Source organism: Asterias rubens, chromosome 8, assembly GCF_902459465.1.
Source record: "Asterias rubens chromosome 8, eAstRub1.3, whole genome shotgun sequence".
In the NCBI taxonomy this organism is placed as follows: Eukaryota; Metazoa; Echinodermata; class Asteroidea; order Forcipulatida; family Asteriidae; genus Asterias; species Asterias rubens.
In genome coordinates this window covers 6,302,279-6,326,830 of record NC_047069.1, presented here as the reverse complement: position 1 = coordinate 6,326,830, position 24,552 = coordinate 6,302,279, and the positions used below count along the sequence as shown (strand labels likewise).

The 24,552-nt window shown below is 38.2% G+C and overlaps 1 protein-coding gene across 3 annotated transcripts in view; it reads right to left on the bottom strand.

Moving 5' to 3' along the window:
- The window catches only part of LOC117293271 (probable phospholipid-transporting ATPase IA), a 60,134-nt gene that overhangs the window by 31,333 nt on the left and 4,249 nt on the right, over window positions 1–24,552 (bottom strand). For all 3 annotated transcript variants that reach the window (XM_033775505.1, XM_033775504.1, XM_033775503.1), the window contains exons 2-7: window positions 14,051–14,171; window positions 12,598–12,697; window positions 9,213–9,311; window positions 7,177–7,222; window positions 1,214–1,254; window positions 453–526 (exon numbers count right to left, since the gene is read on the bottom strand). In XM_033775505.1, coding sequence (XP_033631396.1) covers window positions 453–526; window positions 1,214–1,254; window positions 7,177–7,222; window positions 9,213–9,311; window positions 12,598–12,697; window positions 14,051–14,171 — 481 coding nt within the window. The remainder of the gene's footprint in view (window positions 1–452; window positions 527–1,213; window positions 1,255–7,176; window positions 7,223–9,212; window positions 9,312–12,597; window positions 12,698–14,050; window positions 14,172–24,552) is intronic.

The window sequence follows — 24,552 nt, the reverse complement described above, 5'->3', positions numbered from 1 at the left end:
CATATGCATAAAATAACAAACCTGTGAAAATTTAAACTCAATCGATCATCGAAGTTGCCAGATAATAATAAAGAAAAAACACCCTTGTCACACGAAGTTGTTTGCTTTCAGATGCTTGATTTCGAGACCTCAAATTCTAAATCCGAAGTCTCAAAATCAAATTTGTGGAAAAATACTTCTTTCTCGAAAACTATGTTACTTTAGAGGGAGCCGTTTCTCGCAATGTTTTATACTATCAACAACTCCCCATACCATTATTCATTACCAAGTAAGGTTTTATGCTAATAATTATTTTGAGTAACTACCAATAGTGTCCACTGCCTTTAAGGGCCAGGTGTCACAAACAAGATTCAAACCCACACTTTGCTGCTGACAACACCAAAGCTTGGGCTCGGTGAACAACACCCCTCGGCTACGGCACGCCAATTGTTAATTACATGTAGGAGCCTCACCTTGATGCTAGTAGAACTAGATCAGCAGGAAAGAATTCTTCTCTGGAGACTTTCACAATATCCCCAACAGCTAACTACAACAGAAACAGAGGAAACCATTTTGATATAAAAACTTAAAGGAACACAATGCCTTGGATCGGTCGAGTTAAGTCTATAAAAAGCATTTGTAGCCGTTTGTTATGAAATGCATATGGTTGGAAAGATGTTTTAAAAGTAAACTACAATGATCCACACAAGTTTGCCTTGAAATTGCGTGGTTTTCCTTTTGCTGTGCGAACTAACACGGTCGGCCATTTATTTTACTCCCATAAATTGCCGACTGTAATAGTCGGTAAAAGGAAAACCGTACAATTTTTAGGCATGTTTGTGTGGATCATTGTATTCTACTTTAACAACATCTTTCTACCCATATGAATTTTATAATGACTACAAACGTATTTCAAAGACCAACTCGACCGATCCAAGGCATCACTGTTCCTTTAATAACTCTTTTCTGAATATTAAAGTAAGTTTATCTGCTGACCATAGATATGTTACAGTTAAACAAATTAACAACCGTAAAAACTAACTAGCTGAGAAGCACTGCGGCTGTTAGAAATAGTGAAGTGCATGGGCTGACCTACATGTACACATACACCTCAGGATATTTAATCATAACTTTCCTTTTTTTCAAAGTGCAAACAAATCAGAAATCAGACTGAAGTAGGAAAATGATCATGTCCGAGGACCTCTAGCATTCTGGTGTGACAAGTAACACTCACCTCAACCCATGGTATTCTCATCCAGATGCCACAACGTAGAACTGTATAAAGGATAACAAACAATTTGATGAATGTTCTAAGTACATTTATGTCTGATGAACGTGACTAAAAATGTTGTACGTAGATCTTGCTGCTACTCTAGGATGGGTGCACTATATGAGAACTAAGACTGAGCGACTAGTGCAACAAGTGACTATGGATTGCTTAGTCTAGTCGCAACTACCGTTTTAATCGTGCCATCACGACTACTATAAAAAGGGTCGCCACTATTTGCTTAGTGAACAGGTGAACCACTTGTGTCGTTTGCGACTATTAACGACAAACAATTTACTTACGTAACACAATCAGACGGTGACACAATCTTTCAATCCTTTCATTGTGAATTTCACTATATTGCGCCTGCGGCAAACAATATGCTGCAATGCATCTTTGGAATTAAAAATTAGTCGCGACTAGCCGAGTAGTAAATTTCACTAGTCGCCCAGGCTTAATGAGAACCCGTTATTAAAAGTTTCAGCCAAAACACAAATTAAATCTCCCAGAATGACCCACTGTTTGCGACACTTTTCTGAAAGGATTCCAATGGAATTTTCACAGAATAAACATTTTCTTAAAGACACTGGACACTACTGGTAATTGTCAAAGACCAGTCTTCTCACTTGGTGTATCTCAACAAACGCATAAAATAACAAACCTGTGAAAATTTGAGCCTCAAAATCTAATTCTGAGGTCTCGAAAATAAATTCGTGGAAAATTACTTATTTCTCTAAAACTACATTGCTTCAGAGGGAGCCGTTTCTCACAATGTTTTATACTCAACCTCTCCCCTTTTCTTGTTACCACGTAGGGCTTTATGCTAATAATAATTTTGAGTAATTACCAATAGTGTCCACTGCCTTTAAAGCCTACTGTGCATAAAATCCGCAATATATTAACCTCATAGATTTATGAAAATCCACCAAAGGCATCGACAAGATTTACTCCTGACCCATTGAATTTGATGCTTTATCCTTAAAGGAACATGTTGCCTTGGATCGGACGAGTTGGTCAATAAAAAAAGCATTTGTAACAGTTTGTTATAAAATGCATATGATTGGAAAGATGTTTTAAAAGTAGAATACAATGATCCACACAAATTTGCCTCGAAATAGCGTGGTTTTTCCTTTACTTTGCGAACTAACACGGTCGGCCATTTATGGGAGTCAAAAATTTGACTCCCATAAATGGCGGACCGTGTTATCGGACGATGTAAAAGGAAAACCGTGTAATTTTGAGGCATGTTTGTGTGGATCATTGTATTCTACTTTTACAACATCTTTCTAACCAAATGCATTTGATAACAAATTGTTACAAAGACCAACTCGACCGATCCAAGGCATTGTGTTCCTTTAAGGGAGGTTTTCAATAGAAATAGAAGATTGCTTGTGATTGTTGATCGATATTAAGGTAAAAAAATAACACTCAATGTTCCCTTACGTTTTTATTTCATCTGGTTATTACCACGCAAATCTGGGTATCAGAGCATGTAGAAGATGCTACATAATAAGACCACCTGCTTCAATGTGTATCTGTAATTACATTGTACATTACATGTATAGCAAGCAAAGGTAAATGTATTACCCAATGTATAGCTCTGATTGCCTAGATAATGTAGTGCAGTAACTGAGCAGTGAAGATGAACAGCTATTGGTGCACATACAAAGGGCCCAATTTCATAGAGCTGCTTAAGCAGAAATTAATGTTAAACACAAGTTCTGCTGAATGTAGTTTAGCAGGGAACCAGTTACAAATTGCTTGTTTTAAATGGTGTTTTGGTTGGTCACCTTATTCAGAAGGGTGTAAAAAACAAAGTATCCTGTCGGAGTGATTTGCTGTGGGTATTTTTCACAGACCTTTTGGAAAGTACCGAGTGTAAAGTGCTTAATACACATCGATCTGAGGGTAAAAAACAAATTCTAACCTTAATCTGGTTATCAATATTTTATGTGCTTAAAGCCTTGTCACACGAAGTTGTGTGCTTTCAAATTATTTCTTTCTCGAAAACTACATTACTTCAGAGGGAACCTTCTTACAATGTTTTATACTATCAATAGCCCTCCATTGCTTGGTACCAAGAAAGTTTTATGCTAATAATTATTTTGAGAAATTATCAATAGTGTCCATCACTGCCTTTAAGCAGCTCTATGAAATTTGGCCCAGGTATGTCCAATAAACTCACCCCAATTGTCTGTTTGTACATGAACTATCCAACCAACATTTGTCTTCAATATTGTAAAAACTCTATCATCTACCACACACACAGATTATTCTGGGTTTTTTTTAGTGAGAAGTGGCCTAAAAATAGTATAACAAGGCCTTGCCACCACTTCAAGGTGAGGGCTACACTATTACTAATTTGGGACATCAACCCAATTCAACTGTCACCAAGGACATTTGCCACCTACTCTGTTGGCTGAAACAGGGTTAACCCCTTAACAGTCTGTTGTTGCTTTGCTATCAAAAACACACCTTACCGACCTGGGCCCAATTTGATGGCTCTGCTTACCGTAAGCACAGAATCCGCGCTTACGGAAGCAGGGAATTCTGGGCTTACGACAAGCGTATTTCACGGGTTAGCGGCGAATTTGGGCTTCTGCGCGTGCGTACTTCACTTTCCTAGGCATTCTACGCTTACTGGGCTAGCGCAGAAATTCGGCGCTTGCACGTAAGCGGGGAATCACGATCGTAAGCGCAGAATTCAGCGGTAAGCAGAGCCATGAAATTGGGCCCTGCTGCTAAGAGAAAAGAGGAAGATGGGGCGCCAATATAGGGAGATATGCCAAAAAAAGTATTGTGCTCTACAGGCATGACAGGTAAGTATGAGTGAACTAGACTCAACACTATATTTTAATATTTGTGTAACCTTGTTACAAACTGATGTACCCGTTTTTCTTTGCTTTGCATGGCTTTCCATAGTTTTCCAGACCTTGGTTGGCAAAACCCCAGGCTGTAATTTTGCAATAGAAAGGTCCATAAGCCGTGTTTCGTTTAATTCAAAGACAGAGCATGTTCCTTACACCTACACTACATGTATGTCATGTAAAAGTAAACATGCCTATCTCCCTGCGCAGAGATGCCAACATTGAATTTTAAAAAAGAGTAGCATCTCCCAAAAGTTAAAAGTTACGGGCGAGCGCAGCTTGAACTCCCTAAACCGATCTTTCTATTACTCTCTACAATGCTAACTAGCTCATTTTCAGGCATTGTCATGAAATAACAATTACCTCTGTATGCACCTACAGAACCGCTACAAATGTTTATAATGGCCAGTGAAAAAAAAAAATTCCCTCATTTTCTGACTTTGTTTCAAAATAAATGTAACATAACAAAGGGTGGCCTTACTTAAATGTTTTTGTTTTAATGATCAGAAAAGCAACAACAAGCTATTGTGAGAGAGAAAAAAAAAAAAAAAAAAACGTGTCCGGATTTTGGGCAAAAAATACGTGTCTGTATTTTGGGCATTGTCTGGACATCGGCGCTACAATTTCTAGTAAGAAAACATGGAAACTGTCTAGCTTAATCTCACAGGCCACTCAGTTGAAGGTATATTTGTTCAGAAGGTCTCCTTTTTTGTCGCCATTATTTCATACTTTTTGTGCCAAGGTTCGATGAAGTACATGTACAGACAGCGTGGGCACAATAATAGTGGATACATGAGGAATGAGGTTACTGTGACACGTTAGCTCACACAAAACCTCATTCCCCACGCACGTGTGCACTATTACCCATTGTGTAATAGAGATCAATGGGTACGATCTTGCAGCAATGCACTAGTGTAAAAATACTCATCCGGCCGGCCAGCCAGCGGGGGATCAGAGGGCACGCAACAATAATTACGTCGAGACATGTACATTGTTCGAGTGAATTCGCCGCTATTATTCAACACTGCGTTCTAAAATTAAAAGTGTTTTTTCTTTTCTGTTACAATTATATGGATATTTTTCTTAATTTTTATTTCCACTTAATAGTTCATTCGTTTTAATAAAATTATATTGGGCGGCTTGTTTAGCGTGTTTTATTGAGTATTATCGTAGCAACTTAGTCACGGCTCGAAATCGTATTTGCTACACCCAAATCGTGTATGTTGGTAGCTCTGCCTGCGGGACCCACTTTATCGGAAATCAATTTGGGATGTCTGAATTGCCACAGTTAAAAAGGTCATGCATTCTGCAGTTTTCCCCTCTACTCCAACGGGTTTAAAGGAAATGTGTCAATATATAAAGGAAAATGTTCAATGTATATCAAGTATATTGGTAGGTTTCTAAATAACTTTATTGGTTTAAAGGGAAGGTATACACATTTGTTTATCACTCTTAAAACTAGGGGCAATAACCACTTTTGGTTAGAAGCCTACAGGCAGTTTTCCATAGTGTAAAGCATTTTGAGAAATTCACTTACAAGTATTAATGTGTTAGTGGAAAATGATATAAGTTGTTATGCCCCAAAAGAAAAGTTAAACTGAGAATTGTCTATTAGAATTATTCTTCCTGTGGGGATATATTCCAACGGGATTTCCATGGTACACTCAAAAGTGCAAGCAGGTTAGTTTTATTGTATAGACCGTATTGAATAATCTTTTTTTGCTATGAAAAGCTGCCATCTTGTAGGGCAAACCCTTTGCGCATAAGAAGCATGCAGCACGCAACATTCCTGGTTTGTTTTCTATGGCACATGCACACACACACACCCGCACACGCGCACAGACGCCATATTGTAGGTCAGATATTTGAACGATAAAAGGGTGGACATCATTCATTTTTTGCCACCAAAAACACTAATTTTAAGGCAAAGTTATTTTGTTAGCGTGAAAGTTCATCTGTGTTGGTATTTAGATACAATTTGATTTAACTCTTGATCACATCACTGGAAATAAATTTCATACCTGAAATTTTCGACCGACTCTTCTGATGAAGACCGAAGTGTGGGTCGTAATTCCAGATAGGAAATTTATTCCAGTGTTGTAATCAAGAGTTATTGTTACACCTCGGGAACAAACTGTGAAGGTTGATTGGTCGAGAACCAATCATGTGACACGCGCAACAAAAACGCATGTTACATGGCTCGACAGGCTGGATAACATGAAAAGTGATATGTACACCAGTGTACATTACCTTGATCATTCCCAGCGTTGGTCGATTTCGCGCTGTGTACGAAACAATCGCGGTTTCGAGGGAATTGTTTCTTGTTCGTCTGCTTATTAAACAATGAATAGTCTGACGTAATAATGTTTGAATATGACAACAGAACTTCGAGAAGAGGAATAACAATTATACAAAGGTATAACAAAACAATTGATGAACGTTGTGACTGGGGTCCATGGGTTTTGTACACCCTCGAGGGAAAATGGCACCCTCGGCTTCGCCTCGGGCACAACGTGCAACAATTGTATAGTGTAAATCAAATTGTAACAGTGCCTACTTGTTGAGAAAACAGTGACAAACTGTCAACATGTTCATCAAAAGCATCAATCTGGGTAAAATATACACAATACACAAGCTCTTGTAGACCATATTGAATAACCCTTTCTTTGCTATGATTATGAAAGTCGCCATCTTGTAGGGCAAATCGCATGCACGTCCAAACGCGAACATCAATGAAGCACGCAGCACTCCCGGTTTGATTTCTACAGCACAGGCACGCACACGTACCCGCACACGCTCACATACGCCATGTTGTAGAGCAGGTATTTGACTGGTGACGGTCTATCGGGGGCATTACCAATGTATAACCCTACCATTTTTAATGTTGAAAGTTATTGGCAGTAATGAATCACAACGTGTTAAGGTAATACAGTTTCAGCAAAGTTACCGCAAGTCACTATCAAAATGCCCTCAAGATGATTTGTAAAAGTCAATCAATCAAAATTAAGAACTGTGTCATATCTTAAAATTTGAAAGACCAATGAAAAACCAAACACCACTCACCTAATATTTTACGATTGTTCACCTCATCGTCTGCCCTGTGTCGTTTCTGCAACAATAATTTGGTTCAAACGATTTTACAACACTTTGAAGGAAAAAAAAAAAAAAAAAAGCAAGACTAACAGGTGTGCTTGGTTGATTAACAAGATTTGTGAAAACAGCAAATATGGCTACTTAATTTGGAATTTTTCAATTTTTTTTATCAACTTAAGCCTTCAAGAAAGACTCTGCTATGGTTGAAACGTCAGACCATGAATTAATTTTTGCAAAGTAATTTTAAAGCCTAAGGGGGAAAAAAGGTATGAATGTTATAAATAAAGCAGCCACTTAAATTAATTTATTAATTAATTATGGTTGTGAAGCCAAGAACTCTAAAATAAGTAAAATTAATTACTGTTAGCCAGGATAGGAACCCCATGGAGAGAAGACGAACAAGGAATTTCAGTTTTAAATGTTGGAGGAAAATCTCAGAGAGCTATCCCATGTAGGGACTGAAAACCATATTGCCTTAAGCGGGATTCAAATCGGTTCTCAGAGGTAGAAGGCCACTATGCCAACCCGACCGCCCACAGTCCATAAGAGTCAGCTTGTAACAAGTGATGATTTTATTGCATGTCATGCTCATTTAAAATAACAAATTAATAATTAAGAGCAGAAGTTGAATATTTGTGTCTAATTCATGTAATTCAGCCAAAACATGTGTTATTCCTGTCATGGTCGAGCACGAACCATGTGACATATCAAATGTTTTTAGTAAGAGGAATTCAAACTTTAAGACAATGGACACTATTGGTAATTGTCTAAGACCAGTCTTCTCACTTGGTGTATTTCAACATATGCATAAAATAACAAACCTGTGAAAATTTGAGCTTGATTGGTCATCGGAGTTGCGAGATAACTATGATAGAAAAAACACCTGTGTGACACGAAGTTGTGTGCTTTCAGATGCTTGATTTCGAGACCTCAAATTCTAAACTTGAGGTCTCGAAATCAAATTCGTGGCAAATTACTTTTTACTCGAAAACTACGTTACTTCAGAGGGAGCAGTTTCTCACAATGTTTTACACCATCAACCTTTCCCCATTACTCGTTACCAAGTGAGGTTTTATGCTGATAATTATTTTGAGTAAATACCAATGTGGCCACTGCCTTTAAGCTGTAACTTGTGATCAAGCAAGTCATTGTACCAGACATTGTTAACATCTAACACACAAATTGCTAATTATACATGCTAAGCAAGTTTCTATGAGATCTAGGGCTTCAAATTCTCCCTCATGAAATGTATTTTTTTTCTTCTTTTAACTCACCATATCTTCCACAACTTCTTTGGCACCGGCAACAGAAAGAATAAATAGTAAGGGAATAACCGTTGTCAAATTGCCATTAGGGGAGACGCCCGGGATTTGCTACAGAGAGACAGGGGGAAAAGAAAAGGAAGGTGTGCATGCAACATGCAGATTTGGGAGACAGATCCTACCTGTGGCTTAGTGGAATAACCCTAGGCTCCATCTATCCAACCTTGATATGGGTTAACTTGGGTGACTCCATTGGTTAAAGATGGAATAGGGAGGGGTGGCAAGTGAAGGATGAGTTACTTTTTATTTAAATGAAGAGAAGGTGCAACGTAGGTAACGAAAAAACAGATTTCAATATTAGCTAAATGGAAAAATTGATCTGATTATTTTCCTTTTTGAGGAAAACATCATAAAACGTTGGTCAATACATTCCCTTGCAACAGTTTTGCTTGCAAGAAGTAATATCATCTTTAAAACAACTGGTCATCAACAGCCATGGGTTTTTCGCCATCTAAACCAACAACTGTTTTGGTTCATTCATCGAGTGAGTTGACCCATTGGTTAAACACTGTCTAATGACCAAAACTTTAATGTGCTAGAGCCGTGAAAAAGCACTCCAGTTTCAGGTGTCAGATTATGGACTACCATTATTTTGAAATACTGCAGAGCATAAATAATGATGAAATGCTTTTGGAAACAGACATTGTACCTTCCCTCTATCTGGATGTTAGTTTCTTTACTTACAAAGTCCTCAATGATCTCTTTGATTGCCGACACAAACAGGATGAACAGGAGGGGGAACATGGTGGTGAATTTGCCAGTGGGCGACACACCTGGAATTTGCTGTGGTCGAGATGTAAAAAACAAGATGGCTATGGATGATTTCATCAATGGGTATGAATAATTATCTTTATCTTCAAGTACGCGCTAATCCTCCAATCAGATTGGAAGAATGGAGTGGTGATAAAAACCTACATGTATATTGCACTGTCTCGTTGGATATGGGACGCAGAAGCGCTATATTTTTCTTAATTCCACTCGCGCTTGTACGATAACTTATAATATCTATAAATTGATCTAGACCAAAGACTACAGAGTGCAGAGGCGCAAGATTGAGCACTTGGACTAAAATATGAAATGTACGATGGCCGCCATTTCAGTAAGCAACCCTTTATGCAACAATAGACCCCTTGCATTTGCCATCATTGTTGATAAAAAGTGCATGCGTGAAAGGCTATGCATATAGGCGTGCATGATTTCATGGCGATCAATGAGGTCATGTACAATCATAGAGTTATACATAAGAATTAGAGGGCGCACTGGCCTATTATACGCGACAAGCAGCCATTTTCTAAGTTGACAAAACAGGCATTGCTTTGCGTGTAATTGTGGGGCCATTTTGTAAGTTGAAAAAACAGCATCCCGTAGCGTTCAATAAACACAAACTCCAACGTGTGTTTCATATTCAACGCACGTACAGAATGGCGTGCGCGTGTCTCTTTGCGGTCCCGTCGCGTTTGTGCAAGGAGCATCACCAGTGCGCCCTCTAGTTCTTATATATAACTCTGTGTGTACAATTCATCTTTAGATCAGAGCAGACAATGACCATTGCTATCAATGATTTACAAAACAATTGCTCGCAGAAATGGCACCCATGTTGTGCTTCAGGTAGATAAAGCTCTTGTTCCATATGATACTGTGCCTCAGCGATCTATAATTTTGGGTTTAGATTTAGTAGACTGGCCCCCTGTCTTTATCCGCAAGGATAAAGACAGTTTCTTGCTTTTAAGAACCAGTGATCACATTGGATACAATGCTGTCACTGGATATTATATGCAGTGATGTAAGCTTTACATATCTGTGCTTTGATTGGTCCGAGCTGACAAACATCACCTCGGACCAATCGAAACAAAGAAGGAAAGCTTACGGTCATCTGCATGTACAGTACATGTACATGTACTTGCATGTAATGTTGGTATAGGATTTGACTGCGTATCTCCATGTGAAATGAATGTAGGTGAAGGGTAATTATGGACTGGGATTGACATACGCTAGAGGCCACTCTCTGGCGCAGTACATGAGTCTTGAAGTGTGACGTCAGATGATCAGTCTTCAGACTGAGTGGCATTGGTTTAGTTTGTTGGACCAATGGCTGAACTGGATGACTTATAGAGTGTCATCAGATTGAGGGGTCTAGCTAGTGCCTCGGACAGAAAGAGCACTGGTCATCAAAGTTTTAAAGACAGTGGTATGGACACTATTGGTAATTGTCAAAGACCAGTTTTCTGACTGTTGCGATAAAAGATAACTATAAAAGAAAAAACACCCTTGTCAGAAGAAGTTGTGCGCTTTCAGATGCTTGATTTCCAGACCTCAAATTCTAAATCTGAGGTCTTGAAAGCAAATTCGAGGAAAATTACTTCTTTCTCCAAAACTACGTCACTTCAGAGGGAGCCGTTTCTCACAATGTTTAATATTATCAACCTCTCCCCGTTACTCGTTGCCAAGTGAGGTTTTATGATAATAATTATTTTGAATCATTACCAATAGTGTCCACTGCCTTTAGGGTGTGAATAGAGTGTGGGTTCCAGGTCTTTATTATGTAACTTGTGTCCTTGAGCAAGACACTTAAAACCATAATTGTTTCTTCCCTTTGGATTGGGCTTAAAGAAGTAGGTCCCATGTGTCGTGTAATGCAGGTAAAAGATCCCGTCGTTAAGAGAAGGGGTTCATGCCCCTGTGTTTCTCGTATGGTTGGCTGCAGACTGCGCAGCTTCACCATGTACATGTAAGTCCTTACAAGGTCGTCTAAAAATGACATGTTTTTCATAATTTAAACAAATTGAACTGCATACCTGTCAATAAAAATATAATGAGTGCTTTGAGTTGTCTTTTGGGTATAAAAAAGAACCTTGAGAAAGAAATTTGAATCTTTGATTCTGCTTGATCAACCCATAGCAACAAGAGGTGTGATATACATGAAATACTTCATTGCGCAGCCCGTGTATCACACCCTGTGTATTGCGCTAGTCTAACTTTGCATAATGTACTATTTTAAGCTACAGTATCAGCAAAACATATACATGTACACATGATAGAGGATATTGTAGGATTGAGGCCACTAGCCAAACAGCCTAGTCCCTAGCACCTCCATATTGATTATCTGGTATGGAAATACTTTAAGATCATGCCACATACTTGGCTAAAATTAAAATTTGATTCATAAAAATGTCATAATGTACAATGTACCTAATAATTGTCTGTTTATTATTAATCCAGTACAGCCGCACCCTTTACAATTCAATTGTATGTTGCCGCAAGGTTTTTCAAAACATGACAAATGCAGGGACCAGAAACCTAGAAAGTCGTACAGTGTTAATGGTCTGTGGTGAAAATGTCAGGTTTGATGACTAAAGCCCAGTTCATACTTCCGGCGAATGCAAAGCGACTCTTACTTTAATTTGATGTCACAACTATCTTTTTGCAGTAAGTTGAGCAGAGCTGAACTGCTGCGAATATTTGTTTCGAATTTTGTGACGTCAACACACTTCGCATTCGTAGGAAGTGCGAACCGGGCTTAAGTGGTTTATTTTTGAACGTAGAGTTACACATGTACATGTACCCTGTACAAATGTATGTATGAAAACATGTACCATGGAATGGAGGTAACTAGGCCAGTGTTTTTTAGTACAAAATAGCATGGGGACACAAGGTTTTTTTTCAAGTACAGTTACATTTGAAGAAAAAAATCTGAAATCTTGGAATCCTCTAAATCGTGCTTACATGTCCTTTATAACATTCACACTTTATTTCTGGAAAAATAAACATGTCTTCTAAAATACAAAATGTGACTAACACTACGCCCACACAGCTCTACGACCTGCTGATCACCCCGATCTAAAAATTCATCAAGTGGGACACTATCGCCCTCAAAAATCAAGCAATTTAGCAAATTTAAGACTCCACACAACTGCTCTGCTTCTGCATCAAAAGTGTTTGCTGACTCACTGCCACTACGGTTACACCTAGACATAAATACAACGGGTGGGCACAGAAATTTGATTCAAATTATGATAAGAAGTGAAAAAAAAAATTTATAAGATGCAATTGGTATCTTAAGACGGCTTACCTGAAGCAGGGCGATGAACAGAAAGAAGACGTTGGCATAGCGTCGGAATTGTTCAAACAAGAACTTGGGCAAGAATGTGACAAGGGAATACTTGCCAGTGCTGGTGAAAGTGGAAAGCACAAATTTAAAAATTAAAAAATACAGAGCAACAACATTACCTCAGAAATCCAACACAAAGAACAGGGTTAGTAATAGACCGATCCAGTAAGCTCTGCCCCATTGCGTATTGACCAATCACAACGCAACGAAGGTTCGACACTAAGGCCTGACATGCGTGCACGTATGCTTGGCGCGCGCGCTGCAGAGTTGTGCAGAAAGGCATTGGAGAGCCCCACGTGTTCTTGCTCACACGTGCATAGTGGGCGAAGCCTACTGGATCGGTCTATACAAAAAAGGAATTGGTTTAAGTTCAATCTAAAATAACACTGATTATAAAGTTCAAACCATAACTAATCCTCCAGAGAAATATTTCTGTCCAAAATTCAGTCAAAGTCAAGGATATGGCATTTAAACACCCATCAGATCATTGTGATTATTTTGATAAATTTGATATGAACTTGCAAGGCTCTTTCAAGCAGAAATGAGCAGGATACCAGACACAAAATTGTACTGACATGGTACAGAATGTGCATGTAGTTTGGCTGGTAGCCTTATTCTGGAAAAATCTTTTAGGTTTGCTTAGCATCTTTTGTACTTTTAATTTCTTACAGGTACTAGAAAATTTGATCATATTACCCCTGTTCTCATGAAATTGCACTGGCTTCCGGTAAAGTATCGTATTATTTATAAAATTTGTCTGCTAGTTTTTAAATGTATAAACAGTCTAGCTCCAGGCTATCTTTGTGAACTATTGCTTACGGTTAACTCAACTTCACGTAGGACCACACGTTCATCCTCAGATAAAACTAGATTGCAACCTGTGAACACTAGATTATGTACTTACGGTGACAGAGCTTTCTCTGCAATAGCACCTCGTCTGTGGAACCAGCTAAATGTTTGTCTCAGGGAGGAAAACTCCCTCTGTAGCTTTAAATCTGGGCTTAAGACACATCTTTTTAGGGAAGCATTTTTAACTTAAAGTATTTTTCTATGTTCTTACTGCCCTGCTGCTTCATATTATTGTTGCGGTTTTTTTTTTAATTGTTATTATCATAATTATTGTTTGTGTTTTTTACTGGATCAAACAATTTCGGTGGCTTTTACTCAATGTGTTTAATTGATTATATTCATCTTTTTACTTGTACATGTATCTTTATTGTTTTATGATCATACTTTATGGATTTTATTTTTGGATCTTTTAATTATTTAGTTTCTGTGGTTAAAATGTTTTGTTGTTGTAAAGCGTCTGGGAGCATTTTTAATGGATTTGGCGCTATATAAATGTTTATTATTATTATTATTAATAAGCAGCTCTATGAAATACGGCCCAGGTTCCTTCAGAAAACCCACTTACTTGACTTCATTGTTGCAAAACTTTGTTGCCTGCGACTGATTAAGGTAGATGATCCTGGTCTCTGGCTCAGCCGGAGGAAGGGGCGCTAGATTAATCCCATCGGTCAGGTCTGTCCCGTCACCTGTAAAACCAAAAAACAAGTCAAGAGCATTAACAATTAACAAAACAAAACCTTGCAGTTTTGAGACTCTGCTTGGTCAAACCCGATCCTGTGGGGATACATTAACGTGTGATAAAGGACCGCGTCAACTAGCAAATAAATGGCCCCTAAACCAGCATACATTGTGTACAACTAGTTTGCGCATTGCGCTGTATCGCATGCTAATTCATCTTAGTTTATTGGCACTTCCCTTTTGGTTTTTACCCATACACTGATGTGTGTTAGCACTGTACACTCTCGAGTCCTATGAAAAAATTCTCAGGCATATTACTCGGGTGGGATTCGAACCCACGACCCGTGCAATTCTAGAGCAGCGTCATACCAACTAGACTACTGAAATTGCCTGGTAGCTAGAGGCAGTTCGAATCCTATGTTTTGGCAGCGGGTACCGCATCATACGACCCTACCTTCTTCGCAACACACTTTAAACCAAATTGCTTCAACCTTCAAATAGGACACACACAGCCATACATGTACATGTCCTACACCTTGTGTATTTCACACAACAGAACCCAGTAGACCATTACAAGGTAAGCTTGGGCGATATCACGATATTATCGAATATCGCGATATTAACTTGGAAACGTTTTCGATATCGGATCGATTTGGTTTTTATCGAAGTATTGATATATCGCGATATATCGTGATATCGATTAAATATCGCAATATCGGGATGTATTTTCCCGCTGAGACATCATGCACCCCATAGGTTTGGAGTAAAACCAGAAGAATAGGTGATTAGAACACCTCTCTTATACTATGTCTGTCTCTTCTACAACTTTCACTGGGAGTTTGAAGACTGATGATGTCAAATTTAATTAATCGCGCTTATATCGAATATCGCGATATATTGTCGGCGATATATTGTGAATAAAATAAATCGATATCGCCCAAGCTTATTACAAGGTGCTACATATACAATACTAAATTGGGACATAATTTCAAACAAAGCTCACCATACCTGTAGAAAAAATAATAATTGTTTTGGGCCAGCTTTCAAGTGTGAAAACACTCAAAGAACCTTGTACACAGACAGTGTATAATTATGGCACTTATACAGAGAAGGTATACGTTTGATAACCAGCCAAATTAATGGCAATAAAACCGTACTTGGTTATTAGAACATCAAAGGACTATGGAGAAGTTCACAGCAGCTTGATAGTGCAAAGCATTTTAATTTTGAGAATCATTTCAACCTCAAAGTAATGTGGATATGGGAAAAAATATCAGTTTCGATGCACCAAAATTTTAACGAAACTTTAACAGTTTAGTTTATTACAATATTATTAATATTATTATTATTTCATTTGCCCAAACAGTACAAAACAAAACACATTGACAATATACCCCGAGATGGACAAGGGACAACAAAAGCAAATTACATGTTCTATGATCCGTAGATCTGTTGCCCCACATCTGGGGTTAACAATAAAATTAATATAAATTTAACATAGTATGGTACACATTTAAGCAATACTAAAAGCAGATAATTATATGTCTACATAAAATAAAGAATTAAAACAACAATCAAATATATGCTTCCAAGATACTAAGTATACTAGTCTAGTCCGTAATAATTGTGACAAAACTTTGCAGTTTAACTGCCATTGAACACACCACATGTAAAGCATAGGCCTACACATTGAGTTGAAATGACATTTAGTAGTGGGCAGTATCTCTTAGGAAAACTGAAAGTTGTTGCCGCTGCTTTGTATTATTTTCCGAAATTGCACAAAAGTCCATTTTAAATATTCATGGAAAATTAAGTTTGCATTAAAGATGACTTTACTTCTGGTCAAGTGAGACGTACATTTTGTGTGAGTAATTTTTTTCTTATCGCTGTTTATATATTTTTAAAAAGATGTAAAACATGTAATTTCTATGAAAATGTGAGTTGACTTTACACCAATGTGTATTAAGCACTGTATACTCAATAATTTCTAGAGTTAGAATCTGAGCAAAAAAGTCTGTAGGCAAATTTCTCGAGTGAGATTTGAACCAACAAACTTTGCATTGATATGAAATTTTAATATGAAATTTAAGCAGATCAGTTCAATTTAATATATTCATTACAATGTGGTGTTTATGCCTGCAGGCAGTTGTCCTTAACTATCAAAGTTAATTTTAAAAAACTTTGTTACTTCTGAGATCAGTTTCTCATGTTTTATCAGCAGCTTTCCATGGCTTATTACCATGGAGGTAGGAATGACCACGTAAGTTTTATTACCAAGCAAGTTTTTAACCTAACAATTATTTTGAGTAATAACCAATAGTGTCCAGTGCTTTTAACGCACACAGTTATAGATACATCACTTCATCGCGCATTGAACATTTGTTAAAACAATCATAGTATTAACTTTCATGAATTGGATGGCTGACATCTTACACGTCAAGGTCCAAGAGTCAGTCGTTATTACTAATGTAGCTGACATCAATGAATGAGCACTGGGTTTGATTTCAAAGAGCTGAAAAATTCATTTGCTCAGAGATGAGTTACTACATGTATGTATTAGGCATATAATACAAAAGACAACTAATCATCGAGCAGATGATGTATCACCACGGTAATGGGAGACTTTCGAGATGAAACACAGCAGTCCGTCCCAACTCACTGGTCTTTTACCATCATCTCAGCGATAAGAAATACAGACCAATTGCTCTCCGTGTGTCATGTGACCTAGTGGGTATTAAATTAAAACAGAACACAGCGTATAAACAAGACATGATTACTGTTGCAATTTTTTGTTCAATAAATACTCAATTCTCAAAATAACTAAAAAGACATGATTACTGTTGCAATTTTTTGTTCAATAAATACTCAATTCTCAAAATAACTCAAAAATGTTCCGGAGGTTGTAACATGAGACTTTACCGGTGTCCGAACAACGCCAGTAATGGGTCAACACAGTTCCACCAAAGGAAATTCCACGAGAATGTTCACAAGATGTCATGTGTTTGAGCACGGAAAGTGTGCCAAGCCCATGTTTTACCATAGAGCAAGGAACTGCTACGGATTTACACCCTCAACTTATTTGATTAGAAAGGGTAGCTGTCAGCTATGAGCTGGACATTTTTGCAAACTCCCTTATCACAGCCCGACTTCACGTAGTCTGCGCCATACTCTCAAAAGAAACCTCTTTTGTAGTTGAATACTGGAAATTATGTATCAAACAGCAAATGTGATTTGAATCAATGTCACAACTTTAAACTTTATAAAAAAGGGCTTCGTTTTTAGTTAAGAGTGTTAACTTATTTATAAAAAAAACAGCCGATTATGGTCCCTTGGTAAAAAAAAAAGGCTTCGTTTTTAGTTAAAACATGGTTAAAAGTGTTATTTATCGAAAATACAGCCGATCATGGTCCATTGGTTCGAGTCTCGCCATGTCTTTACTGTGTAGCTTTGTTTTTCTATACCCGCTATATAGGTCATGTGGTCACATGTTAACATTGGTAGCGCAATCGGTCTATAGAAAAGAACCCGTATGGGGTATGCCCACTATTGACCCAATTCACCTGATGTCATCGTCAGAATAATCTTGGATGCGCCACTTTGGTGGGCAATGTCACTTTGCGTTATTCAGTGAAGTGTGCATTTTAGGCGACGCTGGGTTTAAAGTTACACGTACTCGTATGTAAACCTATTGCCCACCAAAATGGTGAGTGTGGCAAAGTCGCCGCTTGTAACGTGCGTGCAAGGGGTCAATTATCTTGACTACGATTGTATTGTGACATGGAACCTTGCCTTAGGTGACATTCAGAATAGTCAAAGTTTTTAAAAAATATATAAAAAGGTAAATTATTTTGACCAACCAACCTACATGTACCCCAAATTTAGATTTTAAAATATTGAATGGCTGCATAATATAGTCTATACTCAAAATAATGCCTCAATTAAACTAGATATTTTAGATCAAATATGACAATACAATATGCTGCAAAACAAACAAGGACGCCGAGGCTAGCCCCTTTTCTATACGTTAAGTATACTGGGTTCTTTTCAGTGCAATAGCATTGAATCCCATGCATAGCCTCAGCAACAGTAAAGTGTCTCGCAAAGGATAGGTGTCACAACCGGGACTCAAACCCACACTCTGCTGATCAGAATCACTAGAGCACTGCGTCTCTCGGAGGTTATGTAGAATCTAACACCATGGTCTCATGCACGAACATGTTCACAACAAATAATGAAATAACGGCTCTTACAGAATACAGTATCCGTATACAGTGTAACGCCAAAGAAAGGATCATTGCGCTTTCGACAGTACCCTACATGTAGGTCATATTAGGCCCTTTTGTTTAAAGTCTAAACCATCTCAGCTCCCTGGGAGTACATATTATTCCATGTTGCTTACTTATGCTATATGTACAGTGTACTCACCACAGTTACGTGCTTCCATTTGCCGTCTACAAATCCAGATTTAAAAAGGTTCCTCTTAAAAACTAGGTCAGCTCCATCGTAGATAAAAACCAAGCATTACTTATTCAATTACAAACCGACCATCATTTGTTCTCACAAGCGAGACAATCCAATTAGAGTATTTATAAGAGAGAAAAACGCCCTTCGGGCAAAGTAGTATTTGAACACGTTTAAGAAGCGTGGAAATATATTCAGCAATATTGTACTAAACTGTGAACAATTTTAGCTTAGCGTGCCTAATGATATGCACACACTGCCGACCCACAGATTATTTCAAGTCATCCCAACGAACGTCCTTCAAAAGCAGCTCAGCTTGACACTCGCCAGAATGTACACTAAACATAATCCTACAGTAAATGTCATCAGCAATTTCATTGCTTGTCACTGTGGCACAGCATTTTCATTTCAACGACAGACCCTTTTTTTGATGTCTGCTATTTAGTTATCGTGACCGTAATCATTAGCCACAGATCCTATTGAACAGGATAATTGGCTTGTCATGCATAAAATCCATACCGTGATGCTACGATAGGGTGTATAGGGATACATTAAAGGGACAAACAATGCTTGCAAAATTGACTTTCGAAAGAGTGTTGTACAAATTAAAAAACGACATAGAAATAGTGTTTATTTTATTTTAATACGGACGTTGTTCAGGGTGACACGCGTAAACAGGCCAAAGATAGATTTCACCAACAAGTTTAGATTAGCCTTACATGTATCTTGAGTTAGGATGAGTAACTCCCAAAGAGTCCTAGGACTAGTCCTAACTTAGGACCATCTTTGTGAAATCGACCTCAAGTACCTCAATCATCTAAGGGCACTGAGGCAGATTTTCCTTTCACGAACCGACCAGTCACTAGCGACCGGATTAATCTCCTACAATGTAGATTGACAAATAGTTGTAAATTAAAAAATGCTGATCACACGGCGACACAGTTTTCAGAATGGGAAAGAGGCAGTACTCTTGAGCATGCTAAAAATGTGACCTATTTTTTTGAGGGGGGTCGCCATTTGCAAGAAACATTTAACATTCAATAAATGTGTCCGATGATGAATTTATCACTAAAATTAACGATGCATGAAAGGTTAGGAAAGGGCACTTCTATGACAATTTGTAAAGGGCACCACAGCAGCAAAAGCATAGGGCACCAGGGCAATTGCTGTGGGTGTCGTGGGTAAGGCAACAATTACAAGTCCCTGTGAAAAGGGAGGGCCATAACTAGACTTGCCAGACATAATAGCCCAAATCTAAAATACCGACAACATGTGAAACAATTCTCAGAATGCTTGTTGTAGACACATCATTTAAACTAACTTACAGATTAAGATGATGCATGACCATGACCAATAGTGTATAGACCTTTAAAGTTTAACAACCAAAATGACTAGCGTCAACTTTACGATCATTTTGTCGATCCAATCCATTTATGCATGGTAGCCAGAGGGATGTCTGGGCCTCTTTTGGACACCCTGTTTGATAATTTATACACCCTGTTTTATCTGTCATTACGTAAATGTATAAGTCTGTTTGGACATGCGGTTTTAAAATTTCCAGCAAATTTTGACAGACTTTTAGCAAATCCTTGCTACAACCTTGCATTTATGAACATATAAGTCTGGTGTTTACCAGTCATGTGTTAGTAGACTAATCATGTGTACTATTAAGTACTACACTTGCCTTGGAGATCAATAAAGTGAATCAATCGTAATATAATTACAAGTGTGTTTGATCGGATACAAGTTCCACTACGCAGCTTGGAGAATCGATCTCTCCCCTTGATTTGGCGCTCTCACCTTGTTTATCTTTCACTTCAGCGACCCCCTCATCTTTGATACAACAATCCGTTTCCACTGCAACTGAACTTGCCATCGGTCGTGCCACTCAATGAAAAACTTGTTTGGTCAAATATCATTTGAGTTTTTTTGACGGCAGATGTTTCTTTGACTTTAAACCGTGCTTCAATCTACTCCACAAAGTCAAGTGACAACTCACACTGTAGTGTTACATGTATGGTACTGGCCGATACTATTTTGTGGAGCTCAAAGATCAGAAAACGACAACGTTATACGTACAGGACCTAGATGGGGGTGAGTCACCTCGTACCAGACACACCTCCTGGTCGGGGACGACCCAATTAAAATGTTCCTGTGTTTTTGCTGGTAGCAGGAAATACGGGATTTAATGTGGTTATGTGAACTTCTCTCTTTTTTTTCATCAACAGGGGGCCTTTGAACTGTCCATATTCCATACGCAGTTTCAAAGTTGGACCGAAGCATCGAGTGTTGTCGATTTGAAGTTACTGAAGTATTTTACTATAGCTGTGAATGTATAGCTGTACTTAAGTAGCCGTAGACACTGATTATGATGATGTACGAATACAGGTATGTGAATTCTAGTACTCATGATGACTTCATCCACAGCAGAAATGTTTGGTGAGTGTTTATGATTTGAAGTTATTGAAGTTTGTGACTAGTTGCTTATGATGATAAATGTGCACTATACAGTTGTGTGAATTCTAATACTCAACATGACTTTGCCCATGTCAGCAGAAATGTTTGCTGATTGAATTGCATTTAAATGAGGTCATTGGTTAATAATTATTTCTGGCATGCCTGGATTGAAGTGTTGCTGATTATTTGGCGACTTGTGGATTTTTTATGTGCTGCATATATGCAATTTAAACATGTTTGACTTTTATCATGAGGACACTGAAATCGTCCAAAGGATGCCTGCCATTGGGTTGAAGCAATTTTTACTTCATTGCAGCGTATTTAAAGGCAGTGGACACTATTGGTAATTACTCAAAATAATTATCAGCATAAAACCTTACTTGGTAACGGGTAATGGGGAGAGGTTGATAGTATAAAACATTGTGAGAAACGGCTCCCTCTGAAGTGACATAGTTTTCGAGAAAGAAGTAATTATCCACGAATTTGATTTCGAGACCTCAAGTTTAGAATTTGAGGTCCCGAAATCAAGCATCTAAAAGCACACAACTTCGTGTGACCAGGGTGTTTTTTTGTTTCCTAGTTATCTCGCAACTCCGACGACCAATTGAGCTCAAATTTTCACAGGTTTGTTATTTTATGCATATGTTGAGATACACCAAGTGAGAAGACTGGTCATTGACAATTACCAATAGTGTCCATTGTCTTTAAACACAATTGCAAAAAAATCTTAGATTTCTACAAACAATTGTAGTTGCTTGCACCATTTCATTCTGTGCGTCAGGTTTACTTGAATATAATTTTTGAATACATTAAGTGACTGTGTCCCATATTGGAATGCAGTCCAAATGCTTTTTTTCCCACTCGTGCCCCCGACTCTGTATTGTCATGGTATGAAATATCACTTTCGTGCAAACATACAATGCAAATTAAGCATGATGTCGAGGCTCTACACGCATGGCCGATCCGTGCAAGCAGAGGGAATTGGTGTATCAATGCCTAGACTGCAATGAATATGGTCTTTCACAACTTTAACACCACAAGAGAATTCTTTATAAAAAGGACTAGTAAAAGATCAACAAGCTTTTTGATACGGCGGACACAATGCTACAACACTATATGATTTGGGTAAATTGGTGTGATACAACTAAACCAAACAGTACACTCCTATGTCCGCCATACCTCAAAAAGGCATGTATGGAAGGAGCCCCAAAACAAAACCAGATCCGTACAGTTGTGTGCTTTTATGTGTATACCGTTTTTGATTTATAATAATAATAATACTACTAATAATAATAATAATAATATCAAAGTCTTATAGTGCTTGTAAACTACCAAACAAGGTACTCAAGGTCCTGAGATACAAACTTTCAGAAAGATAGGTTATTGCAGCGATGAATTCTTATAAAGGGTTTTACAAGGTGCTACGGCGCATACAGCAGCCACAGCCAGGAACACCGGGACAAACCCCTTCTCTTTTCGATAAGTGCACTGGGTTCTTTTACTTGCATTACACAACACATGGGACCAACGGCTTTACTGTTTGTTTTACAAAGTTACACATAAACTAAAGCTATCAGAATATTTACTGATGAGCTTTTTATCTGTACTTTAGATTTTCCTTTGAATGGGAACCTCCCTAGTACACAAGTAATGATGTACACTTTTGGGGTCTTTTATTGGGTGGGTTTTTAAAAGAGTACATTTAGAGGTGTCAATTGCGATCAAATAGTATTAGATGTTTGCAGTAGCTCTGAATTTTTAGCAGTATGCGGAATCATTTTTATAAGCTGAAATTAAAAAACCATGACTTGATTTCACTTTTTAAGTGAACAGCCAAACGGGTACACATTGTTTAATTTTACGATCAACAGTTTGAAATCAGTTAAATCTCAACGTACATGGAAAGGTTTATGGTAACACCATTGACTATCTCTAATGAGTTGGGGTGGTTCTGAAAAAAAGCGTTGGTTTCAACTCGACGTTTCGATCAGCATGCTCTGATCGTCTTCTGGAGAAATAAATAAAATAATGAAGACTTTTGGGACGCTTAGTGGCAGCAGACTTACCAGGTAAAATCCATTGTTCTTGGTAATGTGCTCAGAACTAAGACAACAATGGAAATTTACCTGGTAAGTCTGCTGCCACCTAGCGTTCGTGTCAATGATGAAAAAAGGTGCTTGAGTTTGTCGGATACATGATGATTTGTAAAGAGTTTCTTGTTTTTCATCTGTTGTTCATTTAGGGTCTTTTGGTCACAAAAGTGTACCAATGATTGTGGCTGTGACCACAAGCACTTACGATTCATTGTCAATATTGCCATAATGATTTGTATTGTGACATCAAACTTTGCTTAGCAACAGCAACTTAGATCAATGATCAATCTTAACGCTTTGCGAAATTGGCCCCAGGTTTTTAAAATCTAAACAGCATACAATGTAATTTCAAAAGCATTCATATCAAGTGAAAAAATGCTTTGAAAATGCAGACTATTAACCCTAACCCCCTGACTGTTTTTGCTTAAAAATATACCTAATCCGCCAAAATCAATCAAATGAGAGACAATAAATATGCAACTGTACTGAATCCACCATAATCAACCAAAGCATTGTTTACATAAGTACTGAATCCATCAGAACCAATCACTAACATCTTGGAGTATTTTGATTGACTTGGTCTATTAGGATCCAACTCTACTGTCACTACTGGTTGTTACATAGCTGAATCAATCACAATCAACCAACTGAACGAATTGTGATTGAGCAAACTCGATGTATATTTACTTGTTTTTTTTTGGGTGGCTCAGTCTCAATGAAATTATTCTGTTCGCACTGCCGTTACAGGAATATCATTGTTGCATCACTGCCTTTTTTTTTTTTTATTTTTTTTTTTATGCTTTTGTGGGGTTTTTTTTGTTGGGTTTTTCCCGAAATGCACTGCCATTGCATGAATATCCACTGATATTTTTTTGGTTTTGTTCTTTTGACACAAAATGAGGGGGACAAAATGAGTACCAAAAAAATCTTGCTGTGTGGGGAGTCCTAAGATGTCTACTCTCGTCTACTCGGTGGTGCTGGTGGTGTGTCCTGCCTCTTCGCTGCTAACAAGAGAGTGGTAGTTGATGAAGCATTGTCCAGCACACAAGTAGACTCCACACGCTTGACAGCCTCGTCTTGTTGTCTTTGTTCTTCCGGACTTTGTTACTCCGTTGTGCAGTCTGCACCACCGACACCAACGTGCATAGCGACCTGGCATCCTAGTTGATGTGTGCCCAAGGGCGTTCTTTGCTTTCACCCTCTTGGATCCATAAAACTGCACCTCAGCTCTGCCTTGGGCGTACCCATCGATGAGCTGTGTTGCTACATCCATGATGAACTTGGAGTGGGTGGGGGCACCTTCATCTTCCTCTGAGCTTTCTGGACTGTTGGTTGCTACGGTGCTGTGATGTTTCCGGTAGCATATCCATGCATTCAC